The sequence below is a fragment of the Vipera berus genome, assembly GCF_964194415.1.
Source record: "Vipera berus genome assembly, chromosome: 7".
Classification (NCBI taxonomy): Eukaryota; Metazoa; Chordata; class Lepidosauria; order Squamata; family Viperidae; genus Vipera; species Vipera berus.
The window spans coordinates 50,937,738-50,949,835 of record NC_138209.1 but is presented as its reverse complement, the minus strand read 5'-3'; the positions used below and the strand labels follow the sequence as shown (position 1 = coordinate 50,949,835).

The window sequence follows — 12,098 nt, the reverse complement described above, 5'->3', positions numbered from 1 at the left end:
ACCGTAGTGGTCCCTATTTTTCTACTTGCATTTTTACGTGCTTTTGAACTGCTAGGTGGGCAGAAGCTGGGACGGGTAACAGGCGCTCACTCTGCTACGCGGCACTCGGGATTCGACCCGCCAAACTGCCGACCTTCCGATCGACAAGTTCAGCGTCCTAACCCACTGAGCCACCGCGTCCCTTATATATGTATATATATATATGTATATATATATGTACATATATATGTATATATATATATGTATATATATATATGTATATATATGTATATATATATGTATATATATATGAAAGTAATTTTATTATCTATTTTCAGAAACAAGAAACATGATCAAAACAGTACAACACCAACTATAATCACATATACAATAAATTACATCATATGACAAATTAAAACTACCAAAATACAGTAGTCCTCCACTTATGACAATTGAGCCCAAAATTTCTGTTGCTAAGAAAGAGTTTTTACCCATTTTATGAACTTTCTTGCCAAGTTAAGTGAATCACTGCAGATGTTCAGTAACATGGTTAATTGAATCTGTTTTGACGTTGCTTGTCAAAAAGTCTCAAAAGATTATCACAAGACTGGGGACCCTGCATTTGTCAGAAATATGTTAAGCATCTGAATTTTGATCATGTGATCATGGGGATGCTGCAACAGTTGTGTGAAAAATGGTCATAAATAACTTTTTTCAGTGCCATTGTAACTTCAAATAGTAACTAAATGAATGGTTGTAAATTGAAGACTACCTGTAATCTAAAAAGTAAAATATGGAATATGCTGTGTTGACAGTTTATCTGGAAATTTTCTCCCATTTTTTCTTCCTTCCCGGGGTCTTGAGATGGGAATATACCTTCCATCAATAAGTATAACCAGAAAGCCTGATTCAGAGTAATTTTAAAAGACTGATCTAACAAATGCAAAGGAGCAATGAAATTGAACGTTTTACAAAATGCAAAGACTGGGCTTCCTCTCCCTACAATCTGATCCCAATTAAAATAACCAGCTTCTATTGCTCCCCTTTTAAGTTTCCTTTTCTCCTGCTTTTTTATTATTTTCACCTTTATAGCTCTCCTTTCTTCCAGCTACAAGCCACATTCCTTTTTCCTTACAACAATCTTGTTAAGATAGGATATACTGAAATGACCTTTACTGAAAAAAAATCTCAATATCTTTTACAATATAAAAGAAACAGTGGAAGCAGTTTGCAACAAGGTATTTAATTTAAGTTTTAACCTGAAGCAATCCAAAACTTGGATGCTGGGAGAAGTTATTTTCGTTTTCTTACTGGCAGAAAAGAAGTTCGACTGTTTATATTGTCCATGAACTTCGAATGAAAAGGAGCACATTTTACGCTTAAGAAAGGAAAATAAGACTCACATCCGGAGCCTGCTGTTCAAAAAATTTTCAGCAGAAATCGGGACTCCCACGCTCTCTCTGCTTGTGTTTGAGATCACCAAAAGCAATGACGAAAGAGGGACTGCCTCGGCTTGGGTGGAGTAGTTATGCAGGAGCGGCGGCGCGAAATTTGAACAAAGCTTCGCCAGCCGTTTTTCCTTTTTCTTCCAATATGGTGGAAGGTCCCGGTTGCAAGCTGAACGGGGAGAAGATCAGTAGTCGAATTGCGCCGGGTCAAATCGTGAGGTGTGTGCGGGTCCCTTCTGCGTCTCAAGATGGAGCCTTAAAGAGAAGAGCCGCTGACGGCGCCGCGGATAGGGTTAGTAGAGCCCGAAGTTCTACTACGGAAGGGCGTGCACGAATTTCATATTCCTCCCCACGAGCTGTTGGATTGCAATTAGGCCCGAGCTGGATGGGACAATTTCCTTTTCTGCGCTCTTCCCTGAGACAAGGGTAGCAAACCACACTGAGGAATCTTTCAAAGCATTTATTTTTTTGTGAGGAATTTTAAGTATGAAATTAATAGCACTAGGTAGGACCAAGAATCCATGTTGCTTAATTGCCCTAACTCATTATTTACATGAGGGAAAGCGGTTGTGGCAACCATGCTCTGGTGTTGGACCTTCCTGAGATGAAGTCTGGAGAGCAGAAAGTATTCATAAGTACAGGTTGGTTCCCATACCATTGAGAGTCAGATACCTATTCACAAATACTGTTAATAATGACTAAAATCCGGAGTAGCAGAAACTGACTCTAACTGCTAGAATTCTTGTCTGAATGATTTCTGCCAAGACATCAGTGCCATTCAATAGACAGGTAACCAACTTAAACAACTCAGCTAGGCTAATCCTTAGTATTTGTTTTACGGTTGGGTTAAATCTGTTACGTTATTGAATTCAAGCTACTTTGCAGATTATAAAATGGAAAATGAATACATGCATGATTAAATTATCCCTAATTTTAGGCATTCCAGTTCTTTCATTAATAATTACATGGCAAGGTTGGCCTGAATTTCATCTACATGTGATTGGCAATGTGCAGTAATGTGCAGGCTGCTATAGAGTTTGACAGCCTCTGTGCCAGTGTCTTGTTCCTAAAGATTAAGCATATGCAAGCTGCCCAGTTACTAAATCGTTTATTACAAGAGTCCGTTGCATATGAGAATTGCAAAAGACGTGACTGATTGATATGAGGTTAACATAACCAGCACAGTCATCTCATTCTTAGTAATCATAAATTTTGACTATCAGAGATTTTCTGGCAGGGGTTTTTTGTGTGGCTTTTTTCTCTCCTTTCACAATACACTTAAAAAGAAATAACCAACATCTGTAATATATTCCTGTCATTAACATAATAAATCAACCATAACAAGTCTGATTAATATAAAGAGTTGGAAGAACTCTGGCAAACATTGAACACATGTAAGAAATAATGAGGAAAGTGTCCTCCAGTCACTCAATCTAATTAGAAAGATGGCAATTTTATTTGTTTATTATAAAGAAGTCAGTTATACAACATCCACTATAGAATAACTGCCATTACCATGAGGAAAGATCAGATTCAGAAATTGGCATATATCTATATAAGTATATAAACTGGGGGGGTGGACTTGTTTATTTGTTTAAAAATGTGCTAATGAGGCATACTATTGGTGTAAAGGCTTAGGACAAGGGGATTTTTTTTCTTTGCTCCCCATGTACACAGCATGCCATTTCTCTGCAAGTTTTGATCACTAGTGTTGCCAGCATAAAATTGCCCTGTTGGGGCTTGTGGAACTTTATAGGAGAAAAGATGTTGGAATATAAATGAGCAGCTTGGATTAATGAGCTGTGAAGAGCTAAGCCTGAATTCTGATTGGTGAGATGGATATACCAAGAGAATCGCTGTCTGCCTTTGTTTGAATGCAGGCAAGAAATGCCATTAGTGGGAACATGATCCACAAAGTGTTCATGGATTTTTAACTAGGGGAAAAATATTTGGTAGATTCTATATTTTGGTTTGTTGCTTGTAGCTGAAGGTCGTGGTTGGCATTCATTTTAAATATCTCAGTGCTACTATTTTGTAGATAATTTACAAGTGGATTTACGTTAAATGGCATTACTATCTTGCCCCACAACTGGGCTCAATGCTAGATATTAAAACTCCTATAGTCCTGGATATTGAACTAGATGATTGGGTTTAACCAGAGATCAGTCTGCACATATAGCAGGTCATCCAGTAAAAATTTTCCTGGCTTGTATGACTTAGGTAATATTCAATACTAGTACCTACAGTATTATGGTCGTGGTTAGGAGTATGGCTCAACAAAGAGTGGATTATAAACTTTTGTTTTTTTGTGGACTGGATGGTTTTTCCTTATTGTAGCAGCAAGAAAGCATGAAATTTTCACTCTGTAGAAATATTCAGAAACATTTTTATATTATCAATCTACTATTTGTTTAAAAGTGAGCTTCACTCATACATAATGTTCACAGCAAGAAAGCCCTGTCATATTTTTCTAGTCTGCTTTATTGAGTGCTTGAATATTCATGGTTAAGTCAGTTGTGAGATATATTCCCACCTGATCACCACTTGCTGCTAAGGGAAGTTGTTACAGGGATCAAAGAAGCTGCAGAAGTGGATGCAACTAAAAAAAAGAGTAAGCAATGATCTAACACACTGGTGTCAAACATGCTGCATCATGTGACATGTGACGTATCGCAACTTTTTTTACATTGCCGCAGATAGGGTGGGCGTGGTCTCCATATGATGCAACCGGACTGTGGGCCAGCAGTTTGACACCTTGATCTAACATATCACTAAAGAGAATATACTAAGAAGAAACTGTTCCTGTGATATTCCCTTGATTTACATCTAGCTATTCACAGCTGATTCTGGCACTGAAAATTAAATTCAAGAAAGCTTAAAATTATCCCTAATAACTGTCTGCTTTCATGAACCCAATGCCAATGTCTAATCGTGTCTGAAGTAATCAACTTACACCATGACCTTCAGTTTACAACATGTTTATTTCACAAAGGCATTTAAAAATTCAAAAGGAAATTAGCAACTGCGAAAACAGCAATCTTGAGTCTTTTAATTATTTACTATTCTGTGTAGCTAGGAAGATACTCCATAAAGAATGTCAGCATATTATAGTAGAATGGCAAATACTGCTAAAATATTGCTAAATGAATTGCTAAATGTCATGAAATTTGGGTTCAGATTTTAAAATACATTTTCAACTTTTTTCCCTCTAATTTCTGAAGGATTAAGAAAAATATATGCATTTTACAACAGTAACAACAACAACAATAATAATAATTAATAATAATAATAATATAAAGTTGGAGTGAACCTTGCAGGTCATCCAGTCCAACCCCCTGCTCAGGCAGGAAACCATAAACCATTTCAGACAAATGGCTGTCCAGTCTCTTCTTAAAAACTTTCAGCGTTGGAGCATTCACAGCTTCTGGAGGCAGGTTGTTCCACTTATTTGTTCTAACTGTCAGAAAATTTCTCCTTAGTTATAGGTTGCTTCACTTTTTGATTAGTTTACATCCATTGCTTCTTGTCCTGCCTTTAGGTGCTTTGGAGAATAGCCTGACTCCCACTTCTTTGTGGCAAAACTTGAGATATTGGAACACTTCTATCATGTCACCCTCGTCCTTTTCTTCATTAAACTAGACATACCCAATTCCAGCAACCATTCCTTAAATGTTTTAGACTCAGGTCCCCTAATTATCTTTGTTTCTCTTCTTTGTACTCTTTCTAGAGTCTCAACATCTTTTTTACATCATGGTGACCAAAACTAGATGCAGTATTCCAAGTGTGGCCTTACCAAGGCATTGTAAAGTGCTGTTTAACACTCCACATGACCTTGATTCTATCCCACTGTTAATTCAGCCTAGCACTGTGTTGGCTTTTTTGGCAGCTGCAGCACACTGCTGACTCATATTTAAGTGATTGTCCACTAGGACTCCGAGCTCCTTCTCACAGTTACTATTATTGAGCAAGGTACTGCTTTGAAGGAGCAGGCAGGACAGCAGGGTTAAACAGAACTTAACTTTATTCTGAACCAGGCAAAGAACAAGTCAACAGTGCTCTTATTTATACTTACAGCTGTCAGCTGTTTAACCAATCGGGGCTGAGCCGGTTTCCCGCTTGTTTGTTTTAGCCAATCGGTGTCGGGCCGGTTTGACAGCTCGGAGCTGTCAAACTGGTGGCGCGTGTGTGGTAGCCAGCGACTTTGACAGCCGAGAGCTGTCAACCGGCTTGCGCCTGCGTGGTTGATCTCCGGCAGCTTTTGACAGCTGTCAAAAGCTGCCGCGGCTTTTACCTCAGCCCCGTTGAATTATTTAATGTATGATTATCATGTAAATACATAACACCCCTTACCCCTCCCTCTGATTGGGTCGAACGTTACCCCGGCTGTTTCTTTGCGGTTTTTCCCCATTCAAAGTCTTTCAGGTAGGCGGGGGGTTTCCTTGTTCTTCCAGAACGTCGGGGGGGGGTGTTTTATCTGCTCGTTCCTCGACCCTTGGTGTTGTGTCCCTGTTAGAGTCCGGCTCGGGGGGCAGGGGGTTTGGCTCCTCGGTTTCCGGGTCCCTCTCGTTGGATGCGTGTTGCTGGAAAAAGTCATTATGCTCGGGGTTTTATTGTGATGACATTTGTTCGGGGGGGCTTTGGTGTGACGGTATTTGCTCTGGGGGGTTTGCTGGCATTTCGTTGCTCCCCCTTCCCCCCATGTTTTGAGGGCTGCATTGCCGTAACTGATCGATGTGTCTACGGAGGTGGTTGTTGTTTCCGGTATCGACGATGTATGACAAGGGTCCAGTCTATTCTATGATAACCCCTTGTATCCACTTATTGCCACCTCCGTAGTTCCTTGCCCAGACGGCCTGCCTGGTATTGAGAGTTCTGTGCCGGATGGGTAGTTCTGGGTCTGCGGGGGTACTATCTGGGTGTAAGCGATCTAATCTGGTCGTAAGTCGTTTGCCCCAGCGGAGTTCGGCTGGGGATTTTCCGGTGGTCGTGCAGGGGGTGGTGTGTTGCGCTAACAGAAATTGTGCAAGTCTACGGTGCCAATTGCCGGTGATGATTTTCCGCAGTGCCTCTTTGGTTGACTTTACCATCACCTCAGTTCATCGAGGGATGAAACGGAGCCGTGGTGGTGTGTCTAATAGAGTTCGCCGTTGTGAAACTCTGGAATTCGTGGGAATTAAATTGGGGGCCGTTATCGGAGACTAATACATCCGGAAGCCCATGTGTGGCAAACAAACCCCTTAACACCTGTATTGTGGCTGCAGAGGTCGTGCTTGTGACTGGGGCCACCTCCAACCATTTGGAATAACTGTCTACCACGATTAGGAACATTTGTCCCTGGAAGGGACCTGCAAAGTCTAAATGGACGTGGGACCAGGGTGTTTTTGTTGTTTCCCACCTGTGTACAGGAGCTTGGGGCTGGGCGGCTCTGACAAGTTGGCAGGGGTAACACCCAGCCACATGTGCTTCTATTTGCTTGTCGAGGCCAGGCCACCAGACGTAGCTTCTGGCTAAAGCTTTCATTTTGACAGTTCCTGGGTGACCCTCGTGCAGGCTTGCTAGGACTTTGGTCCTATGTTTTTCAGGAATTATTACTCTGCTGCCCCATAATATGCATCCCTGGTGGGAGGATAATTCTTTTTGTTTTAGAAAGTAGGGTTGGAATTCTGGCCCTGGGGGTGTGGTTTGCCATCCTGAAGTCACGTAGCCTAAGACTCTGCCCAGGATTTTGTCTGCAGCTGTGGCGGAAGAAATGTCCCTGACTGACAAGGGGCATTCTGGTAATTCAGAGATAGCTAGTATTTTTCCAGCTGGTGCGGGGTCCGGGTCTATCTCTGGTAGGGGAAGCCTGCTAAGCCCGTCTGCGTGACCCATGCTTTTCCCTGGCTTGTGTTCTAGTGTAAAAGAATAGGCTGACAAGAAGGTAGACCATCTGAGGATGCGGGGAGACAAAATTTTGGGCGTTTGTTTATTGACTGTAAAAATTCCTAACGGGCTTGTGATCTGTAAAAATGGTAAATTGGCGCCCATAGAGGTAGTCGTGAAACTTCTTCACGCTGGCCACTATGGCTAAAGCCTCTTTGTCGATTTGAGCGTAATTGCGCTCAGGTTTTGACAGCGTTCTGGAATAGAACGCTATAGGAGTTTGGGTTCCTTCCTTTGTCAGGTGGCTTAGGACTGCTCCGATGCCGTAGGGGGAGGCATCGCATGCCAAACAAAGGGGTAACTGTTCATTGAACAGTGCTACGGTGGCGTTGCTGGACAGTAAGTTTTTTAGGAGTCTAAAGCTTGAATCGTGCTGCGGGGACCAAGACCACGGGGTGCCCTTGTCTAAAAGCCTATGGAGGGGTTCTGCTATGGTAGCCTTATGTGGCAGGAAGGTGTGGTAAAAATTAACTAACCCCAGGAAGGCTTGCAGTTCTTGTTTGTTTTTTGGGATTGGGGCTGTTTTGATGGCTTTTATTTTAGATTCAGTGGGGTGTATCCCTTTTGCATCGATTTTGAAGCCTAGGAATTCCGCTGAAGGCACCCCTATGGAGCATTTGTCCCGCCTTAACTTAAGCCCTGCTGCTCTGAACCTATGGAGCATTTTTGTCAGTTTGGTCGCTAGGTCCTTTTCGGATTCCCCTGCAATTAGGACGTCGTCAAAATATGGGCAGACCCCAGGGGTTCCTTTGAGTGTTTTCTCCATAATTTCCTGAAAAATCCCTGGGGCTGCAGATATGCCGAATTGTAGGCGGTTAATTTTGAAGGCTCCCTTGTGCGTGACAATTGTCTGTGCTAGGGCGGTGTCAGGGGTGACAGGCAGTTGTAAGTACGCCTGCGCCAAGTCTAATTTAGCGAAAATGGCGCCTGACTTAATGGCCGCGAGGATGTCTTTGACAGCCGGAACCGGGTAAGCGTGGGCATTTAATGCGCGGTTCAGGGTGGCTTTATAATCCGCGCAGAGTCTAATTTGTCCATTGGGCTTGATCGGGTCACTATAGGTGTTTCCCATTCGGCCCCTTCGACTGGTTCTAAAACTCCCAGTTTAACTAGCCTGTCAAGTTCGTTTTCTATTTTGTCTCTTAAAGCAAATGGGACCCTCCTAGCCTTAATTCTTATGGGCATTACATTAGGGTTCAGTTTTAGTGACACCAGGGGTCCTGTATACTTTCCTAACGAGCCATCAAAAACGTCCGCAAACTGTTGGCAGACGGTGTCTAAGTTTGACAGCTGAATGGCGTTGACGCCTGTTAGTGCTATTCCTAATGCTTCGAACCAATCCAACCCCAGCAGGCTGGTTCTATTTTCTTGTGTGACTAATATAGTGAGGGGTCCCTTAAATTGTCTAAATTCCGTTGGGACTGAGGCTTTTCCCTTGAGCTTAATGGGGTTTTTTTGAAAATCCGCCAGGCGGAGTTTAGTGGGTTGCAAAACAGGTTGCTGCCAACTACGGCTGCAAATGTTTTTGTAAGTTTGCCATGAGATAAGAGAGACGGAGAACCCCGAGTCAACCTCCATCTCGCAAGGAACTCCGTGGATTAGGACGTCCACCTTAACTTTGGGCTTAAGGATGGTGTGGATCATATTTTTCCCTGTACTTCCCTTAACATTTAGTACTAGGGGTTTAAAAATTTGTTTTTCCCTGGGTGTGGGTCGGTTCATACCTGCAGACGTCGCCTCCAATTCGTGTAGGTTTTCTCGGCTTAGGCTACGGCACACGGCTTTGAGGTGACCTGTTTTCCCGCATCCGTGGCATTTGGCACTGCGGAACCGGCACGATGCCCTCGGGTGGTTTCCACCGCAGCTGGCACATTTGACCTTGCTAGGCTGGTAGCTGGGGCTCTTGTTGTTGTTGAAAGAACCCCCTCGGCTGTTGCGCTGGGACTTGAGCCTCTCGAATCGGCGTTGAACGGCATCAATGTCCAAGGAGACGTCGTCGTCCTCTGGGGCGCTGTAGGCACCGTCCTCCTGGTGCACGGACCCGCTGGGTCCGCTATCAGGGGATCGGGGGTTGTCGCCGTGACTATCTTCGTAGGCGATGACTTCCATGGCTACTTCTGCCAGCGTTAGAGTGGGTTTGGCAATTAGTTTTCTTCGCAGGCGCTCGTCCTTCAGCCCGATAACGATCTGGTCACGGATCCGGTCCTCCAGGTCAGGGAACCGGCATCGCCATGCAGCGTGCCTGACTCGAGTTATGAAGTCGTTGGCAGGTTCGTCGGGGAGTTGTACGCGCCGGGCGAAGTTCACTCTCCAAAACAGCTCTGACTTTGTTGGCATAAAATGTTTGCTCAGTCCCTCGGTGAGTTCTGCGTATGATATGGTCGCAATGGGTTCCGGACTGAATAGACCCACAGCGGCATCATATACGGCAGGCCAGCTGAGCCAGAGAAGTGCTGCTGCTTTGGCCCGGTCATCGGTTATCTTCTTTACCACCAGGTACCCTTCCACCTGGCCTAGATGTGATTCCCAGCACTCTGGGTGGCGGGTGTTGAATTCGCGGATATGGCCGTGGTTCGTCATGCTGTCCGGTCGTGGGTACTGCTCGCGTTATAGTGGAAGCTGTGCTTCCCGTCAGTGACTTCAGCTAGTGACTTAGCTCGAGACTAAGGGAAAAAATCTCTTCTCCCCTTAGACGGTGACTTCAGCTACGCGAAGCAGAGGATCCCACCTTCGTCGCCAGTGCTTTGAAGGAGCAGGCAGGACAGCAGGGTTAAAGAGAACTTAACTTTATTCTGAACCAGGCAAAGAACAAGTCAGCAGCGCTCTTATTTATACTTACAGCTGTCAGCTGTTTAACCAATCGGGGCTGAGCCGGTTTCCCGCTTGTTTGTTTTAGCCAATCGGTGTCGGGCCGGTTTGACAGCTCGGAGCTGTCAAACTGGTGGCGCGTGCGTGGTAGCCGGCGACTTTGACAGCCAAGAGCTGTCAACCGGCTTGCGCCTGCGTGGTTGATCTCCAGCAGCTTTTGACAGCTGTCAAAAGCTGCCGCGGCTTTTACCTCAGCCCCGTTGAATTATTTAATGTATGATTATCATGTAAATACATAACAGGTACCAACTATACTGTACCTGTGCATTTGGTTTTTCTTGCCTAAATGTAGAACCTTACTTTTTTCACCATTGAATTTCATTTTTTTAGATAGCGCCCAATGTTCAAGTCTGTCAAGATCCTTCTGTAGCTTAAATCTATCTTCTGGAGTGTTGGCTATTCCTGCCTGCTTGGTGTCATCTGCAAATTTGATGAGTTCCCCATCAATCCCCTCATCCAAATCATTGATGAAGCTGTTGAATAGCACTGGGCCTAGAACAGAGCCCTGGGGCACCCCACTGCACACTTCCTTCCATGTAGATGCATTTCCATTGAGGACCACATACTGAGTAACGCCAGTCAGCCAGCTGTGAATGCATCTGGTGGTGATGCTATCTTACTCACATTTTGTATGTATGGAATCTTTGCCTAATGCTCCTCACAATTGCTATTTTGATATTAGATTTTTTCCCTATAGTGCATTAAAATCAACTTATAATTTAAATAAGCAGTATTATTTAGTTATTTGAGTTTTTAGATGTCAGCTTTCTGTCAATAGTGGTAATTGCTTTGAGTGAATGGATAAATTTCATTTCCTTTCTCCTATGAGTTTCATAGGCAATTAGCAAATAAATATGAATATAGTTCACTACCAAGTATGTTTACATATTCTTATAGGCATTCAGCTGTAAAAATAGATTATGAAATAATAAGATAGAATCTGTATTGCATCTGAAAATATCCTCAAATTACATATTATTTTTCTAAAGTTTCCTGTCTGAATTGCTTGGAAACAAGATAGTTTTTCCTTCTCTCAGATATCCAACTACAAACACTTGACAATAGTATTTAAAGATGGTTTCTTTAATAATTCCGGAATTGCTTGATTCATTGATATCCAGCTTCTAAACTAATATGAATATAGTATTTATGTTAGCATTTTTATGAAAACCTGTTATTTATTAAAGTACTGTATGAAACACCTTTCAAACCATACATTTCTATATGATACAATGTTAAATATATGTCTTCTACACAGTAGTCAAATATAAAACATTAGCAAGTGTTTATAAGTAGGACAGTAGTTTTCAGATTCTACATGATTTGAATTTGGGCTCCCACCTGAAACTTTTCCACAGATTGGGCATCACAATGGAAAAGTTCTTGTTCTTGGATCACACCAAAATAACACTCCAGTGGGTATTAGCAAAGGAGGGCCTCAGCTGATGAATATAAAAGACAGACTAATATTATAGGATATATATTGAATGATACTATCAATGCTGTGACTCTTTCATTACTTGCATTTACCTACGTTACCATCATGCCTTGAGCGCCATTATCATTTGCAGACATCACTGAGATTTTTTTTTTTAATACCAAACATAATTTTGACATCAACATGTTTCCAGACTTCCAGCTAGATAAATGAGAGGTCAGCAGTTGCACTTGTATGCCAAGTCTCTATATTCAATCACAGCCTTTCTTGCCAAGCATGAAATCCTGTTCCTCAGAAGCTAGCCAGCTTCAGTTATTCCTGCTTTCCTGGATAGAAATAATTATACACCCATAATAAGGTCTGTTTTTATCTCCATTGGACCTATTCTGCCCTGGAGTCTCCATATGTTTTGTAGTTCTTAATTATTGTAATGTTAATTATTT

General features: G+C 42.7%; 1 protein-coding gene across 1 annotated transcript in view; it reads left to right on the top strand.

Moving 5' to 3' along the window:
* Positions 1-1,572: 1,572 nt before the first annotated feature.
* NEIL3 (nei like DNA glycosylase 3) overlaps positions 1,573-12,098 on the top strand; it is a gene marked incomplete at its 5' end in the record, with an annotated part of 30,825 nt that continues 20,299 nt past the window's right edge. The window contains one exon of the mRNA XM_081333181.1: positions 1,573-1,719. Within this exon, the coding sequence (XP_081189307.1) occupies positions 1,573-1,719 (147 nt within the window). The remainder of the gene's footprint in view (positions 1,720-12,098) is intronic.